Source organism: Pseudochaenichthys georgianus, chromosome 17 (assembly GCF_902827115.2).
Source record: "Pseudochaenichthys georgianus chromosome 17, fPseGeo1.2, whole genome shotgun sequence".
Classification (NCBI taxonomy): Eukaryota; Metazoa; Chordata; class Actinopteri; order Perciformes; family Channichthyidae; genus Pseudochaenichthys; species Pseudochaenichthys georgianus.
Window position 1 is genome coordinate 10,638,867 of NC_047519.1, and position 20,751 is coordinate 10,659,617.

The window sequence follows — 20,751 nt, forward strand, 5'->3', positions numbered from 1 at the left end:
ACGCGTAGCCAAAACCGGAAGCTGCATACATCAGGTGGCAACCATTAGCAGCTAACTTTTGTGCTCCGATTTGTACATAAAAATGGAATTATGGATTATAAACAATTGCTTCAGAGCCACAGATACATTATTAACCTATGGATCAACCGATTCAGCCTAGTTTTTTCTCATTTTAATGCCATGGAACACGTCTTTGGATCAGATTGACAGCTACGGTGAGACGATCTCCCGTAAAAGCTCCGTAAAGGTATGTGTTGTGATGTCTGTGTTTGCTTCCCCTGTCGCGAGATCGGATCGCTTAGATACTATACTTAAATAATCTGTGGAGTCTCAGCTTTAATCGGATATATTATATGTGCAGTTTCGATAAGTAATAAGGGTATCTTTATTTTGAATTCTGTGCCAAAGTGCGTTAGCATTTTTTTTTTTTTAAATGAATAAAACCGCATGTCCCTGCGGTGTGAATATCGCGCATGCGCATATCGTGGTTATCGCCATGTCACGGTATATCGTTCAGCCCTAGTCCATATCGCAATTTCAATAAAATTGTAATTTATTGTGCAGTTCTATAGGCGAGTCAGAGGATCCATTTTGAATCAAGGACGAACCAATTCGACTTTGGTGGTAAAAGGTCATGGTCACTGGGACCTTACACATTTTTTTTTTATTATTATAAAGACATTATGGACAGAGATGGTTGTAAACTGCAAATTGATTGGTAAGTGAAGGCATACAACCACATGTTTTGTCATAAGGCCTTTGGTGCCTTTCTTGCGATGGCACCAAAAATATCATCCTTATTGGATCATCAACTTCTGATTATTATGCCTCCATGCTAGAGACAGCAGTGGCCAGAGACATTATGATTTCAGTTTGAAAGACCATCTGCTCCCTTTTTGTGAACATGATTTTTATAAATTACACCTTGAGTTTGTTTTTTCCAGGTTTGGTAAAAATGTGCACTTACTCAATCATTTACTTATGAGATTTTGGAGGTAAAAAGCCAAGGTCACTGTGACCTAACAAAACATGTTTTTGGCCATAACTCATTATCAATAGAATGATTATGAGAACTTTACAAAAATATTTAATACAATAAAATGATGGAGTCAAGACATTTAGTTAAAACTGTACATTCAATATTTGAAGAAGGCATACAATGGCAATATATGAATTCTACTTTTTAATATATTCTGTTGTGCAGGATATTTTTGTCATAAAGCCTTTATAAAATCTAGAGATGGCAACTGTATTTTATTAAGTTTGACGGCACTAATGCCCCTTTCACACCAGCGCCTTTTCAGCTCCGGCTCGGAGCTAGAGCCTGAAAAGCGCCGGGTTTTCCAGTTCACACCGGGGCTGCGCCGGCTCTTAGCTCCGGAATCCGCTTCATTTCCAGCTCCAAAAAATTGTCGGTCCAGAGGCAAGAGCTTTGGAGCTAAGAGGTGACGTCGCTTACGTCTCTCTTACGTCGAGGCGTGCAGGAAACTAAACCCACCTCCCATGGGTCGACTGTTATGCCTGCCTACAAGCAGTAGTGCCTATAAACACACTTTATAAAGTCAGGCAACACTAACCAGGCTTCGTGTGATTCTGTTTATTTGTGCCTTACTTTGACCATCCGTTCGCTGTTATCGATCATTGTGGAGAGAGGCAGACGTGTTGTTTTGTATTATTGCAGCTATCGGATGCAAGTAGTCAGTTTAGCTTCGGTTGCTATGCTAACATCACCCGTTTTATACCAGAGAAACTTTCATAACAGCGTTGTGATACCAAACAGCGTCAATTCAGACTGACACACATTCACTTAGGCTAAGGGAACTGGGGATATGCATCAGCTGCTTGTGTGAGTCGGACAGTGAATACTTTAGAGCGGCCGCTGCAGTGTGAGCTAACCGGGAGCTAACGGGAGAATAAACTCCCGTGGAAGAGCAGCACTGCAGCGGTCGGTAAATGCTGCAGAAACACATTAATAAACAATGAACCACGGCACTCTGGAGAAAAGTATAAGGTTGGAGAAGTCGTTATTCAATTTATTCTGGCTTCGTGTGATTAAAAGCAACACGATCATCGACCCGACGCAGTTGTTGTTGTTGTTGTGAGCTGCCGTTGGGGGGCAAATCAGCGATGTAAACGGTGACGTCATGACGCAGCAAGGGCAGCTCTGGGGCGCCAGTGGGCGGTGTGCACAGAGCGGGAGCTGAAAAGGGAAACCGGAGCTGAACCAGAAAAGCTCCCGCTCGGAGCTAGAAACTGAAAAGCGCTGGTGTGAAAGCCGCATAAGACATTTTCTCATTGTTGTGGCAAGAGAAGTGATGTTTTCCGGTTGTCAATCCCTCCGTACCATTCTTCTGAACTAATATCTCAGGAAAGCCTTCAAGGATTTTCTTCACACTTGCCTTAAACGTTCAGTTTTTTGAAGGACGAACAGACTAAACAATGGTGGTCCAGGGTCAAGGTCACTGTGACCTCACAAAATGTGTTTTCCCCGATATCTGAGTAGAAGAAGAAGAATTCCTTTGCTAATAATGACAATTCACCCAAATATCTTATTGGACAATAAAGTGAAAAGCTAACATTTTGGAAATAAATGGATGTAAACTATCTTGACTGGTTAGCAGGAGCAAACAACTGCGAGGTGTTCATTATTTAGTCTTCTTTAACTATTGATTGTTGAGGATTGATAAAACATGTAGTTGTACAGTATGGCTCTGTCTTTCACACCTCAGCTTTTGAAATAGCTGTTTGTCTATGTTCTCATGGGTTCAATCCCAACGAAACCCTTCCAAACCTGCTCTGTGTTCGATTTTTATCCATCCAATCTTCCTCCCTGTGTTTCAGGATCGTATCTACTGGACGGACAGAGATAGGGCAGCCGTCTTTATGGCCAACAGGCTGACGGGTCAAGACGTCCACACGCTAGCCGAAAACCTCAACGACCCCAGTGACATCGTGGTCTTCCACCAGCTCCGCCAGCCACCAGGTGTGTGTGCACCGTATACTAGAGATATGTGTGTCTGTCGCTGTTTCCTCCCCTCACTGTGCGATTGTTCCTCCATGGATCCATGTCAGCCCAGGCCCATGAATAAATGATGCTGGGGATTGTGACTGTGGCGGAGTGATCAAAGCAGTGGGAGCAGTGGTTAGATTCACACTTCTGCCTCCTGCCCACTCTTCTCTAACAGGACAATACAGATTTTGATAGGAACTGAACCGGGCTCTTAATCATGGATGAGATGGCTGTGTATTTCCGGTTCTGTGTGTCAGTGTCCATGTCTATATCTACCTCCTTTGATTCCTCCTTTCCATGCATGATACATGCCAATTTATATTTAAAACGTTTATTGTGTCACCACAATCTTTCCCATTCCATCTTCATCCCTACCTGTCTTTACTAGTTCATACAACCCAGTCTCATGGCATTTTATGTTATAGTCACGACATTTAATCTATTGATTCGTGTTCACCAACACGATTTTCCCCTTTTTTTCGTGTCACACAGAACGATTTTAAAAGCAATGTATTTCTATTGGTAGTGTGTTTCGTGCCTGCACCACGTCTTTTTGTCCGGTCGGGTCTTGGAAGACCGGAAGCTGTGTGGATCATAAAAACATGTTCTTACTCAATATCAAGCCACGATTATTGTTTTTATTTTAAATTGTATAATGTTGGACTTTTTTTGCCATCTGTGAGGAAAAGAGGCTAAGAGCCTCAGAATACTGAAATCTGTATTTTCCAAATGTTTTTTTCCTTCTAATTTGTTATTCTTTTCTAAATAACACACTGTTATTTGCTCAACAATAGCACACCATTATCCTTGTTTTTATTTATTTGTTTCCATAATCTCGGGCTTTTTTGGCGTCCGTCAGGAACTGAATTTCAAGATAAAAATAACCAGAAACAGACGTAGGCCTATAAGGGACATTTCGAGCATCATTGCGATACACAGCCACTGAACTGATTACCCAAGATCCTCAGCTATGGTTTAAGCTCGCTAATTGGATGTTTTAGCCGCAATGCACGTTGGGATATGGTGTTAAAGCGATATGAAATCCGAAAAACATTTCAGAGTTTAGGATGGCCGAAGACACTACACTACCCATAATCCCCAGCTATCGTTTGGGACTACAGTCCCGTAATTAATCTTCAAGCTCTGGGATTGGATGATGGAGTGGCAGTGCGCCAAGGTTACGCCGAGCGTCAAAAAGCTCTTTGAAATGGAGCAAAACCACGCCAGACTATCCAAAACTGGAATTGAACGCCCCCCCCGAGAACTACACATGCTGGCTATTGTGTTTCGCAAAATGTTCTATGGGACGTCTCTATTGGGAACGTTTTTGTTTTTCCCACAATTAGAAGTTGCCAGTATTAAACAGATTGGTGTTATCAAATGTAAAACATATAATTAATAAATGGGTGAAAATCGCTTGTGTCCATAATGCGCAGCATTAATATATACCCACATGACAGCTCATTGTTACTTTGTAATTCTACTCTACTACAATTCAGAGGTTAACCTGGTATTTTTACTCCACTACATTTATTTGAGTTACTTTGCAGATTCTGATTAATTATGTGAAATATAAACAACCCTTAAATCAAACTTTAGTTGCACCTGAGTAAAATTCAGGGAAGGTGATTGTCAAGTGCCAAAAATCAGGCGAGATATTTGATAGTTGGTGCTTGAGAAGACTAAACATTTATCTGCAGATCCCTATAAAGCAGGGTGGAGATGTCCCGATTCGATCACGTGATCGGGGATCGGAGCCGATCACGTGATTTTCAAAAGATCGGAATCGGGAGATTTTTATTTTTTTTTTATAAAATATTTTTATTTTATTTAATGTTACAAAACAAAAATGACCATGTTCATGTCTTAAAGTCATCCTGAGGACTTAGTTTTGGTTTAAAATTACACAACATCATGTATGTGTTGCTTCTTTTGGGCTTGTTTTCAGACCTGGTTGCTTATTTCTCTCAAATCTGGCAACAGAGTGAGCGCAGTGTCTAATAGTAGCAGTAAGCTAACGAGAGGCTACGTTCAGCTGGTGGCTCGGGAGTCGGGACAGAGAAAATGTCAGGAGTTTGGAAGTATTATAACATTTAAAGCGAAGGCAGTGTAACAGCCAGATGCAATGTTTGCAAGGCAGAGGTTCCGCGTGGTGGAAAGAACAGAGCTACGTTCAACACGACCAATCTAATACGCTACCTGAGAAACAAACACCAACAACTATATTGCAGTCCCTCACTCACTTTATTTTAATTCAGTGCGAGAATTGAGCTCGAGCTTGTCCAGCCAGGAGTTTAAATCTGGGCTGAAATGGTGTCAGGGCCATTCTCATACACACATGCAGGTGCTCATTGGTTAGCCTCGGTTAGCCTGCGCTGGAGCGATATTTAGTTTTAATTTTGACTGATCATATAGGGCTCTGAGACTGATTATTTTTTATGACCTCAGTTCTAACTTGAGAGGGAATGTTTGGTCAAACACTTTGTGTTTTGTCTCATAGTGGCGTGTTGGCACTTTTAACGAGCGCCACGGACTCTGAACAAATGAGACACACTGGCTCTGTGCTCCCAGTGGGCAGGATGAACATGAATGAGTCCACTCAGGGTTACAAGCTCTGTTCTCACTGTCCACTTTCCTCTTCTCGGAGAGCGCCATGTGTAATTATTTGTTTCTCCCTGTCTGCCGCTAACACACATGTTCACTCTCCTCTATTATAAATTACCTCGAGGGCCGTACCAAATGAGGTTCCCCACCCCTGGTTTAAATTAAGGTTAATTCGTTTTTCTGTTTTGCACATCCTCCTATTAATATCTGTGTACATCCTGCACTAAACTGTTTTATTGATAGATCACTTACAGTATCTTCTTGGTTTTTTATATTCTATATTTCTATCATTGACCTTCTACTTTCCCTATACTTTCCCTATACTATACTTACATTAGTGGAGGACACTTATGTATGTATAACATCTGAAGATGTGTAGTTTTATTCATGTTTTCACATAATTGTACAGCATATTGCTATATTATTTCACATGTTTTACTTCTACACATTAATATCTGATTTGTAAAACAGACAGAAAGGTATATCCGCCATTTAATGGTAAGCTATTGCAATTCTGATTCCATAGATGTGTCTCCCGCCATCACCCAAAACCCCTGAATATTCTCTCAACTCAGTATTTACATTCTTATATTAAAAGAAAATCAGTAGTCCTTTTATATCAGCTGTGCACCATCATGGTGTAAATATAACCTATCTACGAATTGGATCAAATATAAAAGTCTGCCGAATTAATGTTGATACTGCAAGGAGACGTATTGTGTGAAGAGAAATTGAAGATGTTGTTTAATTGCTGATATATTTATGATCCACGTCACGTATTCAGTTTCTGTGGCAGCTCTTCCAGTTTGTCTAGAAGTCTTCTAATCAGGGCTCTATAAATAAAGAACTACGGCAGATGTGTAATATGTGATGCAGCCGAACCGTGTATTACAATGCATTTATGTGATGACTTTCAAAGAGAAAAGCAAAGCACACTCGGAATAAAGTATTATTTTTTTTTTTTCATATTGCATAAACACCATATCCCAAATTGCATTGCGGCTAAACAATCCACTCACCCTGCTTAAAACATAGCTGAGGATCTTGGGTAATCAGTTCAGTGGCTGTGTATCTGTTTCCGGTTATTTTATTTTGAAATTCAGTTCCTGACGGATGCCAAAAAAACCTGAGATTAACAAAAATACAGATTTCAGTATTCTGAGGCTCTGATCCCCATTTATTTTCCTCACTGACGGCAAAAAAAGTCCGACATTATTAAAAACAATAATCGTGGCTTGATATTGAGTAAGAACCATAGACATAAAGAACATGTTTTTATGAACCACACAGCTACCGGTCTTCCAAGACCCGACAGGAAAACAAATACGTGGTGCAGGCACGAAACACACCACCAATAGAAAAACATTACTTTTAAAATCGTTCTGTGTGACACGAAAAAAAAAGAGGGGGAAATCGTGTTGGTGAACACGAATCAATAGATTAAATGTCGTGACTATAACACGAAATGCCGTGAGACTGGGTTGGTTCATATCTAAATCAGACATGGACAGATGTACTTGGCAGGATAATATTTACGGCAAGTTTGTGTATAACAATATTTGTTATTAATTGTAGCCTATAGGCCTACTGTCCTTGCAATGTGTATTCCTTGGCAAAGCTAGACAACAGATACAGCTACAAAGGTATTTCAGGAAGAAAGCTAGCTAACATACTTTTAGCTAGCACATGTAACCTTACTAGCTAACATACTACTATCTTAAATACCAAATGTAACTTTACTAGCTAACACACTACTAGCTTAAATACTGCATGTAACTTTACTAGCTAACAAACTACTGGCTTAAATACCACATGCAATTTAACTAGCTAACATATTGCTAGCTTAAATTACACATGTACCTTAACTTAATTTGTACCCAGAAATGCTAAAAACACAACACCATCACACAATACGTACAGACAAAAAGTCCCCAAGACAAAAGCTTGATAGCCACAAAAACAGCAACACTCATCCGAAAGAATTAACAAACTAGAGAGCATTCACACTGAGCCAAGAAAATATGACTGCACTTATTAGACCCATCCCATAGGCAACACAGTTTTGTTCTTTTAGATTGGGTTTGAACTTTGTAAAAGGTTTAATTTAAAGAGAATAGAACAGTTCACAAAATAAACATATTCTGTCTCTCACTGATATCCTACTCACTCCCAATGCTGAATAAGGGATAATCGTATGTATATAACCACAACTGTTTAATTCTCCATGTCACTCTTTCTTTCTCTCCAGGCCCAGACAGCTGTAATCTAGGCAGCGTGGCCAATGGAGGCTGCGAGTACTTGTGTCTTAAGGCTCCGCAGATCACCGAACACTCGCCCAAATACACCTGCGCCTGCCCCGACAGGCAGGACCTGGGGCCCGAGATGAGAGGCTGTGTTCCAGGTGAGCGTGTTTACCCCTTTCAATTGGGTGTATTAAGTAATCAATAGCTCCTAAAGGGATTTATCGGGCAGAGCGCCACAGTGCTTACTCTGGAGATAATCACATTCTGCACCTCTTAAAGAGCCTGTGACAGCATCCCAACAACTGTTGTGCAATGAAATATTGGGCTACCAGTCATCTCGAAACGTCAGTTTAAAAAAGAAAAAGCGATACCGTTCCGTTAAATATCAATAATTTCGAACATCGCGGGGAAATTCCTTCGACTCATTTTGAAGTTTTGGGGGAAGCCGGAAGTGACGTCAATGCGGGAACGCTTCACTGTGCGGTGAGAGAGCCAAACACGGACAAACGGACAACGTTTTAATGAAGTTGACTACAGTATATTCATATGTGTCAGTGCTTTCATGTCAATTCGGCGACATAAACATAAATGATTGTGGTGAAGATGATGATTACATTAGGATTAAAAATCGGTAGTGAGAGCTACTGAATTTCCTCCCATAGGATGTGATATAAAAACAAATCGATTATTTTTGTAGTTGTAAACTCAAGTGGATGAAACTACATTTATTAGTGCTTTTATGTCAATGTGGCGAACATATGATACATTAAATGATCATGAGGAATGATGATTATCATTCATTCATATTACATCATCAATCAGATCATCGATCATATAATATCATAATTTATCATATATTTCCTTATCTGAGTCAGCTGAGCCGTATCTGGCCGTGCAACACTCACAGCGTCACATACTGTATGCAGAAGTATTATTTTAAGCAACATATTATGTTGACAAAACACGAGTCAAATGTAATTAAAGTCAGATCCACTCGTGTCTTAGACGTGAACGCGCTCTCAGCTGGAGAGAGAAACCCTGGCTTGATTTACCGAGTTGATAACCAGCGTCGTAGGACCACTTAGCGAGATCTCGTGTGTTAGTTTGTTGTTGTTAGTTTGTTTGTTACTCAAACATATCCAGGGTCTGTTGAACTGGCTTCGTAGTACAGGGCACAGGTGGCTAGCAGCGCTAATGTTAAAGACACAGACATTATACATTATATTTGTATTTTACCAGCATGCAGTGACACAAATATTTACATATTTACATTTACTATCTACAGCACCCGCCGCCCCTGACATCCCCCACTCCCCCCGTTGACAATTTACTAGCGGTACCGAAGTGGGCCGGTCGAGAGTCCCGGGATGATTTTTAGTCCCATTCCACCACTGGCTACATGACCGTATGATCGCCCATATTGACGCACCTCATTCCTAAATTTCTAACAGATATCATACAACATAAACCGATCCTTCAGCCTCATATGAGCTCTCAGATACGTTCAAAATTAAACTGTCATCGCTGTCTGAGCTTGCTGCTGTGTGCGCCGTCGTGAGTTTACATCTGACTGTATATATATAAAGGTTTACATGCAGAAGCTGGGATCCTGGACGGTGCAGCTGGAGCGCTGTGCCCGCAATGACGTCACACATAATTTGGCGGGACTTGAAGAATCCCCGAGCAGATCCAGGATATGGTCAACATTGAAGGGCAGATTAATGGTTATCAAAGTACAAATATCCAAAATCAGTTCAGTAACGGTTTTCAAGGGGACAATATTTACTCAAATTGATGGGTTTGGATGATGGGGGAAACTCGTGTCACAGACTCTTTAAGTAAGCTCTTATTTGTTTTTGTGTTGAGTGTCATCAGAGGGGAACTTTAGGGATTTTGGGCAGTTGCCTAGTGGATTAATGCTGAAAAATGTATTGTTCTTTTTAGAAACATTTGCTGACAAAACAAATAATACAGAAACACAATAACAGGAAAGAGTGGTAGCAATGCCTTTTTAAGCTAAATAAATAAGCCTGTATAAATCTATATTCCTACTTTTGATTAAAAAAAATCTAAATCTAACAACTTTGCCAAAATGCCTAAAAGACTGCGCTCTGGTTTCAGACAGAGGATGAAAAGAGGTGCTGCAGCACAGGCAGTATGAGAAAAATAAAGAGCTTTTTGAATATTAAAGCATGGAGACATGTCACAGTAGAGGCATAGCATAGAAATAAGAACCTGAAGATTAGCAAAAGATGTCCTCTTGTATACGTCATCTTTACAATTGTTACCTGTTTTCGAAAATATTTGTATTGTTGCCGTCTTTCTGAAGCTCATTTTGCCATATTCACGTTATGTTATACAAGTAGTTTGGGTTTAGAATTGCCTGGTTATAACTGGCTTCATTTAGCACAGAGCTTAGCCAGCAGAACCCATTTAAAAGATGGTCCCAGGACAGTTGTATTCCATGAATGTTCCTGACTGAAAGTTGTCATGGTGTTTACAAAGGAAGTATTTAGTGGCTGCTGTATGATACCAAGGTGGAAAAAGGAATGTGAACATAAATCTTTGCTCGTGATGAATCCAAATAGGTATGATTGTATTATACTACCTGATTACATAACACATTATGCAATATATACATAATATTATAGAGGATTGTCCCGTGTATCTTATTCTAAAGGAAATAAAAAGGAAGCATTGAAGCTCTTGCTCAATAGGTTTGTTAAGATGTTTCTAATGAATCATACATCAGTAAATCAGTTTCTCAGCTGAAGGTTTCTATGGTTCCTCTTCCTTCTATGCAGCAGCACCAAGAAACGACACACCAGCATCCTCACCTCCCACTGGATTCACACCTGGCACCAGAGCGACTGATGTGGAAGACTTCCCCCCTCCCTCAGGAGGAGTGTCGCAGGCTGACGCCACCCCCCACCTGACCACAGCTCCCTCTGGGGGCCCCGAGCCCTTCACACCCCTCTCCACTCTCAAGCCTTTATCGTCACAGGAGTCAAAGGCACTGGGCTCCCATTCCACCGCCACCGCGATGGTGATGACCACCACCCCGGGGGGGGACAGCAGCGTATCGCAACACTGTGAGTGGGCTGTGTAAAGCACTGACACGACAATACAAAGTCCCATCAATTGTTGCGAAAAAAGTAGCCGCTTTCACACCAAGCACTTTGCCGTACTTAGTTCCCAGCACGGAACTAAAGAGCAGATCGCGTTCACACCGGAATAAGTCCCTGAGGGAAGATTACGCAAATGAAGCCACTGACATCACTTCTTCTTCTTCTGCTTTGGGTTTACTGGCAGGCCGTAAACAACTTAACGGTGTATAATGCCACCCGAAGTCCCCGGAGTTGGGGACTGGCTTCAGTAGAAGCTGCTGGGAGTCCCAGCAGCTTCTACTGAAGCCTTCCGAGTAGATCGCCAGAAAGCCAACACCTCCTCATCTCCACCGCTCCCATGTTTTCTTTTGTGTTGTCATAAGTTATTCTCTCTCCGTTGGTGCGCGGGGCTAATGCTAATGCTAATGCCAGCAAATACAATGGTGGCTCCACAAAACCTTTCAGAGTTTTACAGGGCGTGGTTTGAAATTCGCCCAGCCAATCACAAATTGGAACTTTTTTCTCCCTGGGAAAGTACCTGCTCTCTAGCAGGGAGTGACAAGGGGGGAAAAGTTCTCATGAACTAAGTTCTCTTTTTGGTGTGAACGCAAAATCCCAGGAACTAAAAGGGAAAAGTACTCCAGTGTGAAAGCGCCTAGTGTTATTGACATTTGAGGACGATTTTTTATACCACCAATATAATAATATAGTTACATTACACATGCAAACAACTTAATATTAAAGGGGACCTATCGTGCAAAATGCACTTTTGTACGTCTTTTATACATGAATATGTGTTCCAGGGAACTCACCAAGTGTCAGAAAACACAACCCTCTCTATTTTCCTCCATACCCAAATCTCTAAAAAAGGGGCTGCAACGGATCTGATACAGACTGATCCAGATTTGAATACTGTCCTGACGTCAGGACGGTAGCGCTACGACTATTCGTCAATTCTCCACCTATCAGGGGAATGAGAGGTTGGGCCACGGCTGGCCATTGCTGCTCGAAAGCGCTGGAGACGCTGTAGTACATATGCCAGGCCTGTAAGTGGCGCTGTAGTCTGCCACAAAAGCAGCGAAGAAGACTTCCCTTGCATGGTTGCCATGGTTGCCCTTCTGTTTATTCTCCGCTGTAGCTCTTTTTCTCCCTCCCCGAGGCAAGCGTTTGCGCCTCCTGCTTTAAAACAATTGAATAATGACTCTATATAATCATTGTTTGTTTGTATTTTGTTTGTTGCCTTTATTTAACCAGGTGAAAGCCCCTTGAGATAAAAAGATCTCTTTTTCAAGAGTGACCTGCAGGAAATTAGTTACACATGTAACATAAAAAAAATTACATCATATGTAAGGGATAATGTGCAGCGACGCGGTCATTATGGGGAAAAGAACACCGACAGGCTGATCAGGAGCCCGACGCGAAGCGGAGGGATCTAGATCGGCATGAAGGTTTTATTTGCACATTATTATTATTATTATTCTGCACATTATCCCGCTTATTACATGGCCACATTCTCAACAAAGTAACGACATGACTCCCAATATTAATTGAAATGCTTTTATGGATTTAGAAAATGATTTTATCGATTTAAAAAATAGTTGTATTGTATTTAAATTGACATGCATCCGCTAAGAAAAGTAGTCCGTTGTTACCGTTTGAACTAACGTAGCAACGGCAGGAACTGCTTCGATAGTGTTTTTGAGGAGCTTTTTGATTACAGATTTGAAAACAGCGTTGCTTGCTTTAAAAGTAGCACAATTCATTATGTCAAACCTATCTAGAAAGTATCTAGATATCCCTGCCCTAATGCCAAAGTAACTGCCAACTCCCCTCTCCTGCAGGGGGGCGTGGTCAGCTGCAGCTCACAGAATCAGACCCCTGCAAAAACAGCGCTGGAAAGAGCAAATGGAGCGAAATGAGGCATGGCTAAAATGCAAGATCTGTTTGGTATTTTGAAAAAAAAACTATATTTATATACTTTATATAGGTATGGCCCTACAATATACGTTTCAAATATAGCATGATAGGTCCACTTTAAGTTAAATAAATATATACTGAACATCAATACCTGAAAACCCAAACGTTGGCTCTTTTATACTAGAAATGCGCACATTTCAAGTCTTAAAAGTCAAGGAAAACCTGTTTAATCTGGCATCATGTCCATATATCGTTCAATAAGTCAGAAACGTAAAGATTATTTAAGATAAGTTCATAACATCATCTAAGTCATTTCCAAATATTGTACTATAAATTGAGAACCTGGATAATATCAAGGTACTGTTCAAGTATTTTACAATAATTCGGAAAATAAGTTTATGATGTAAACGTTTTCCTGGTCATATCAAGATAGAGTACAATAAGTAAGAAACTAAATGTGCGTAATGACAGGCCTATTTGTGAATTCATAATGTTGAAATCCTGAAAATGCTGCTTAAAACTCTTGGAATAATAAATAGACATAAACGTAAGAATGTATTCACATCAAATCACATTCTTACCAGCGCTTCATGAAATCCAGCACGTTGTGATTCACATTTTTCCTGTGACCTTTGTGCTTCTCTGGATGATTTCAAAAGAAGCCAATTCATGCTTTAACAAAAGACGGTGTCCAATTCTCTGATGAAGGGGCACTTTCACCTGACAACCTCATCTCCTGCAAGCACAGCATTCTACAGTCCTATTGGTACTCATAGTGTAGCTAACCTCCTCCTCATTGATGACATTAGGTGAGGTATCTACTCGCCCCACCAACCACGCTCCACAGCCTCTAACAGGACTGATGGATGCTACCTTATCGCCTTAAAAATGTCGTCTTTCCTTGGATAAATTGTGCTCTGTGTGGACTCTGGGGTGTTTGTAAGTCTGCGAGGGCATGTGTAACTGCACATAAATAAGTGTGTCAGTAAGTATGTGGTATGTGAGTGTGAGGTTACATAGAAGCCTGATGGAGCATGGATGGATGAAATATGGAAGGTCAGAGGTAGAGTCAAGGTCACACTGACAAATGCCAAGCAGCTCTTCATGTCCCTCTCCGACTTTCATTTTTATTCCAACCTCTTTTTCATGATCTGTCTCTCGCTCCCACTACAGTTTTATCTCTCTCACCTGCTTATCGCTGACTCTATTCCTCACATGTAATATCCCGTTCCTCACTCGTGTCCCCTCTCACTCTTTTCTGACCCTCTTCCTCTTTTTTCAGCCGGGAGAGAGCATTTCCTCATGGGCGAGAACCTGACAGTGGCTGTTCTGGGACTGGTCATCCCCATCGGTAAGTCCCCGGAAGCCTTATTTTTTGTGTGTGTGTGTGTGTGTGTGTGTGTGTGTGTGTGTGTGTGTGTGTGTGTGTGTGTGTGTGTGTGTGTGTGTGTGTGTGTGTGTGTGTGTGTGTGTGTGTGTGTGTGTGTGTGTGTGTGTGTGTGTGTGTGTGTGTGTGTGTGTGTGTGTGTGTGTGTGTGTGTGTGTGTGTGTGTGTGTGTGTGTGTGTGTGTGTGTGTGTGTGTGTGTGTGTGTGTGTGTGTGTGTGTGTGTGTGTGTGTGTGTGTGAAGCAGCTGTCTACCTGCTGCCCGTGGCCTCTGTGTTTTCAGCCCATTCACACTGACACAGCTCTTCCCTCACTGAGTCATGTTGTGTGCGTCCGACATCGCTGCCACGCTGCATTATTCACACTGTGTTGCTGCGTCGGGTTCTGCTACAGCCAGGCTCTTCATGACCTGTTGTCTTGGTGTTGTTGGCACACTTTTTTGCAGCAAGAAGGCAAAACAATTGTTAGTTAAGAAATCATTTCTCACTGACTGCTACAATAGTTGTATCTAGGCTACGGAAGCCGAGAACTGCCCTGCATGAGAAGTTTGTTTTTAACACCGCAATTTCCAAATCGCAAGTTAATATTTATTTCGTTTTCTCATGATATGTGAGAATGATGCTGGTTTGAATTATGACTGCTGGAAAGGATTCATTACTGAAACAGAAAATATGGGCATACATTTGTAATTAATGCCTTGATTTACGTTGTTATATGCATATGAGCAAGTCTTCTCCCTAGATCAGGGGTGTCAAACTCAATTTCATCGCGGACGAAATTAGCATTATGGTTGCACTCAAAGGGCCGGTTGTAACTTTCAATCTTTATTTATTTATATAGCACATTCAAAACCACCTCAGTTGACCAAAGTGCAGGGAACAAATATAAAATAACACATAATAATAAATAAATAATAATAAAATAATAAAACAATAATTAACAACAAGATAAAAAGCACAATAACTATTATTGAACTTCATAATTAACTACGTCTGAAAGCAGAAGTCTAGGGCAATGTTCAGTGTGCATGTCACAAAATGAGATGCATTGTGGGACATGTAGTTTATGTACAACGTGCTTCTGTGAAGCGGCATTCAACCGTGTAATAAACACATTATATTCTTTGCAAACTCTTGCGGGCCACATACAATGAAGTTGAGGGCCAGATTTGGCCCCCGGGCCTTGAGTTTGACACCCCTGCCCTAGATGATGAGGACTGTCCTGAATCTGATTTTAAAAAGAGGTGTTAAACCTTGATTCAAGTACAATCTGATGCATACATGTGTAAATCTTTAATAGACACTCATTGATCCAACATGTCCAGATTAAATTGGCTGCTATTGTTGTCGACGCCAATCTATGTATGCTAGCATGGCAGTCCTAAACTCTGATGAACTTAAAAGTCATTTGAGGAAACAACCTTTAGTTTTCGGCAGGTTGATTATCTTGTTATCTAGAGTTTACAAATATTGTAAACAAAATAATCAACTTGTGATTTTGAGATAACGGCGTTTAATACAAATTCCAAGCAAGGCCCTTCATACCTTCCGTACAGGCCATAGAAAACATTTTTAAAAACCAATGTCAACCAAAGAACAGTTCATGCAATGAAGGGTAGATATATTAGGGCTGTAGAAAAAGAAAAACATAATTTATGTTTGGAAAATATTGCCCTTGGCTAAAGCAATGAAAAAGAAAAGGCAGTATTAGTTTACAGAGACTGTTCTCATTAAATACTTCATAAAGGGAACAGACGAGAAAAAACACAACATATAATCTTTATTGGTACTTCATTGCTGTCATTTAATGATTCATTATTAAATCACAATGCTTATTCAAGAGACATTAGCTAAGGCTGAGTTGCCCAGATATTGTGATGTAACAGGAGAGTTACACTTTTTCCTCCCGAAGCAAAGTTTAAAACTAATTTACTGCAAAGCCACGCCAGTTATAGCGCTCCTAGCCTGATAATGTCATCATTTCTTGAAAATAATATAAAATTGTGCACTTAACCTGATCACACATAAATTAAATCCAATTAAGTAATAACATGACCATCAATGTAATGACCGATTGACCAATGACTGATTTCAAAAAATATATAAAATGTTCCAATCATGTAACTCCTTTTTTGGTGGGTACTTATTTTTTATTTAAAGTCAGTTCTAATAACGTAATACGTTTACTGTAAGCATCATGTTAGCCAATTTAAAACACTAACATGCGACACTGATTTCATGTTTGTAAATGTTAACTTAATTCATTATTGATATTAATTACATCCGATTTGGTTAAGTGCAATATATTTTATATTTGTAGGCGTTCAGGAAATGATCCCATTGGGCGGCAAAGTGCTTTGCACAGCTGCTTCAGAGTCTGTCTTTAAAATCTGTTGTTTGGTGTTTGATGTTGCTAAGCCACCCACACAGAAAACCTCTCTTAACCCCCTACACCCCCCTATATGTGCCCCGCATTCCTGCCCCTCCCCCCATTTCACGCCATGGACTGGTTCTGCCTCGTTAACGCTCCCCTTCCCCTGTCCCTGCCACTGTGTGTTAAACGCATGCAGTTCCTATCGTTGCCACAGTGGTGTTCGGCCTGGTGTGTGCCGGGGTCTACATGGTGTGGCGCAACTGGCGGAGCAACTCCACCAAAAGCATGAACTTCGACAACCCCGTCTACCGCAAGACCACCGGCGAGGGAGAGGAGGACGAGATCCACATCGGGCGGTCGGACGGCATGGGACACCACGTGCACCACCACCCGTACCCGCCAGGAGTCAACATGGGTGTGGTGGGAGCAGGAGGCGGCACCTGCCCGCAGTTCATCGCCCTGCCACTGGGGGGCAGCATGCCCGACCCGGGGACTCACTGGTACACGGAGCAGCCCATGCTCTCCACGGCGAAGTGACCCCCGGGGGCGGAGTCAGGGGGAGACGGCCGCTCAGGCACATGCACACACAGCGAGTCAGGGGGACACGGACTGAGTTTGTAGAAGGTACGAACATCAAGTGTTACGTTCAGACATGTCCTATGCCAAATTCCATTTGAAAAACAGCCACATTAATGACTGACATGGTTCTTTAAGAAAAATGTTTCATACCTTTCCTGTGCTGGAGCAGGATCTACTTTTTTCCGGTAAACGCTGAGAATTCATTATTAATGTGTTGTAACGTGAACCCGACATTGACCTGAACTGGAATACGGAGTCAGACTGTTTCATCGTTTTGAGTCTCTTGCATTGGTAAGTGTGCTGCGTGTCGTATATTTTGTGACGTGGCTACTGAGAGGTCCTGTTTTGTGTTTAGTTTTTCTAAATTTGTGTTATTCCTGTTGGGCCGCAGAGTTCTTGGAACACCTGTTTAGAAAGGAGAAGCTCTGAAACTGATACAGTATCCGCGTTGACGGGATAATCTGTACAGATTCACGTTGGAATCGATCACAAATGTAATCAACCGTCATTACTGGAGCTGGCTTTCGTCAATTTCCCTGCATGGGTGTCCTTCAGTAAGACTTTTTCCATCCTGATTGATTTTAAAGAAAGGTTACCACCCACATTACGGCCTTTCTCTCTGGTTCCAGGGAAAGCTTCTCAAGGGTGATTTGTTATTTCAGAGTGCAGAGAAACCGCATTGATTTAAGGGGACATGTTTTTATTTGACACCCCAGAGTTTTGCAGATTGGAGAGAAGACAAACAGTATTTAGAGAACAGAGAATTTGCGGTTAAAAGGAAAGTGGATTTTTTTTTTCACGCGCAAGTCCTTTCTCATTGTGACTTATTTATATGTTAAATTGTTTGAGAAAAAGCAATAGACTCCAGCTTTAAGTCAGGCCGCAGCGTTTACGTGGTGGAGAGAACCCCTTGAGTGTTAACACTTTTATTTGATCACCCGCTTTTGACTGTGACAAAATGCGCACATGAATACACATGGGGCGCAGCGATGGCAAAACCCCGCTGCTCTCCAGAGAACGGAGACAATGCACTCGCCCTCCCAAAACACAAACGGCATGCATAATCGCTCACCAGCTGACAATGCAGCCATTCATTGTCCCAGGCATACACACACCACAAATGCACGCACACACTCACAGAAGCACACTGGATTTGAAAGCCTGCTCCCCCCCTCAGATCTGTGATATCAGAGCAGACAGTTGAGATGGTGCCATGTGGTGGCATGATGAAAACAGACCTGTCATGTGATGTAACCACGGAAAACAAAAAATCTGACTGTGATGTAACAAAGGGGAGAAACATGTGCTGGTTTAGCTATGTCATTCCCCTATTTATAAACCTTAAAAGTGTGTGTGTGGGTGTGTGTGTGTTCATTATTATGCATGTGAGTGCTAACGTTCATCCCACAGCCATATTTGAACCGTTTTGTATGCTCTCTGTTGCACAACCCTCTTAGAATGCCTTCTGTAATGTGGACTGCATGTAAGGAAACAGTGTGTGAACGTGTGTGTAAGTTTATGTGTGTGACAGTGTGTGTATGAGACAGCGTGTGACACTTGAGAAGAGGGTGCTTTTTGATTCATTGATTTGTAAATATGTTTTCATAAGGTTTTTTGATAATGTATTATACAATTATGTAAAAGAAAAAGATGTACATAAGATTTTAGATAAAGTGTCGACGGGTATATTAATTTATTTGTATAACAGCAGAGCACTGCATTCCCTGATTGTAAAGATTTGAATAATCCACCAAAGTGGTTTGTGTTGTTTTTCTTGCCGTGCACCACTTAGCATCCTTATTTTGTGCAACCCTTCTTTTCTTTGTTGCCCACGTAAAATATGGCGTCCCATTCCCGACAACCTGAGTATTACGGAGATGATTAATTTTTGTTTATTTGTGCCTTTTGGTTGATTTTCTTTTGTATTCTCCTGTAGTGTTTTTCAAGATAAAGACAGGGATCAGCCAACTACTGTACATGCAAAGATAAACTGTGTATGAAGACCAAACTGGTTCCACTTTTTGATTTTCTGTAATGGATTACTTTTGAATATCTCTATATATTGATATATAAAATCTGACTGAAAATTTCCTCAATGTGTGATTTTTTTTTTCTTTTTTCTACAACATATCAAATATGAAACATTTCACAAACATTCTGCTCAAAGAAAAATTATTCCCTTTCATTGAAGATCTGCTATCTTGAATATCCTTTTATTTTTCAGTCATTTGTTGTTTATTTGTAATTCTTTTAAAACAACGATGTGTCAAATGTGTGTAATGACAATTGTGTGGCAAACTCACAGAGAATTCTTCCCAAGCCCAACCACTCCCCTCACGTGTATGAAGTCTTGAAGCATGTTTTAGCTTGTTTTGGTTTTGCGGCCTGACATTTTTTCTGTTTGATTCCGGTTCACGGCTCCAGTTTCTGGAAGTCTTTTGGCGAAAAACCAATGATAAAACAACTGTCAGCATTTAAGTTATTTGCCGGTACCATTTAGTAGCCATTTAAAGTTAGCGACTACTGTAGCTAAACTCTAAATTAAAACCTGGGGTGCATTCAGAACATATAGTTAGTCAGAATAGTATTGACCAATCAAGTTTGAGCATGCTTTGGTTGAATGCAGGAACCAATGGACAAAATACAATCTTGGAACCTATTGGCTATTTAGCGCTTTATTAGCTTGTAAACTGGCAACTTGTGAAACAATCAAACTCTATTGTCCTTTCTCAAGTTATAAATCGGACTGTAAACAATGAGCAGGACACAGAAAAGGAAGCATTGGCCTCATATATATCTGCTAGCTTCACCAGAACCCAGGACATATTGGCTTTTGCCCTCACAGGCTTATAATCGTCAGGAGAGTAGCTGATGGATTCACAGATTAGGGGCTAGCTAATGAACACAGATGGGCACTGAGAAGCTAAAGAGTTGGATATTTCCCTCAGGATTTAGTATGGTCAAAAAGGGTTGGTGGATATTGGACAGACATACATTTGGTCAGCCTAAAATCTGATGCTGATGCTGATATTGCTACGTGTCTGCTGGATCTATAAACAGCCCAACACTTTAGCTCTAACAACCATAGGACATATATGTCAAATGTGTGTGATTGGGAGATTGTTGTGTTCCAGAGTGGCAGAACATGCAGGATTAAAGATATAACCTAAGTCAACAAACACACTGCTAATAACGTACATTGTGTTTACTTTTTCTTGGTGTAAATTGCTCAAATGTAGGATAATGTCTTCTTTTTCTAACCTTTATTTTACCTGCTATATGCTGGTTGCCAATTAAGGCTGAAGCAGCAAAACGACTGAATGAATGGCTTATTTGTGTTTTTCATGTTGAAGCGTTTAAGAAGCTGCTCCTACAGCATGTTTAGAGTCCATTCTGACTGAGCTGCTTTACGCATTCATCCACGTACAAAGTGATTCATCAGCAGCCAGGAAAAGTTGTGGTTAAATCCAGTCCATTATCATTATTAAACTGAAGCAGGGTAAATGCTTTTTAGCCCTTCATTGTTGTACCAA

At 40.9% G+C, this 20,751-nt stretch overlaps 1 protein-coding gene across 2 annotated transcripts in view; it reads left to right on the forward strand.

Annotated features, from left to right (window-relative positions):
- Nucleotides 1-19,309, forward strand: part of LOC117462692 (low-density lipoprotein receptor-related protein 8-like) — a 146,155-nt gene extending 126,846 nt beyond the window's left edge. For both annotated transcript variants that reach the window (XM_034104963.1, XM_034104964.1), the window contains 5 exons: nucleotides 2,842-2,983; nucleotides 7,863-8,015; nucleotides 10,662-10,949; nucleotides 14,164-14,232; nucleotides 16,836-19,309. In XM_034104963.1, the coding sequence (XP_033960854.1) occupies nucleotides 2,842-2,983; nucleotides 7,863-8,015; nucleotides 10,662-10,949; nucleotides 14,164-14,232; nucleotides 16,836-17,176 (993 nt within the window). In that variant the 3' untranslated portion in view covers nucleotides 17,177-19,309. The remainder of the gene's footprint in view (nucleotides 1-2,841; nucleotides 2,984-7,862; nucleotides 8,016-10,661; nucleotides 10,950-14,163; nucleotides 14,233-16,835) is intronic.
- The last annotated feature ends 1,442 nt before the right edge of the window (nucleotides 19,310-20,751 follow it).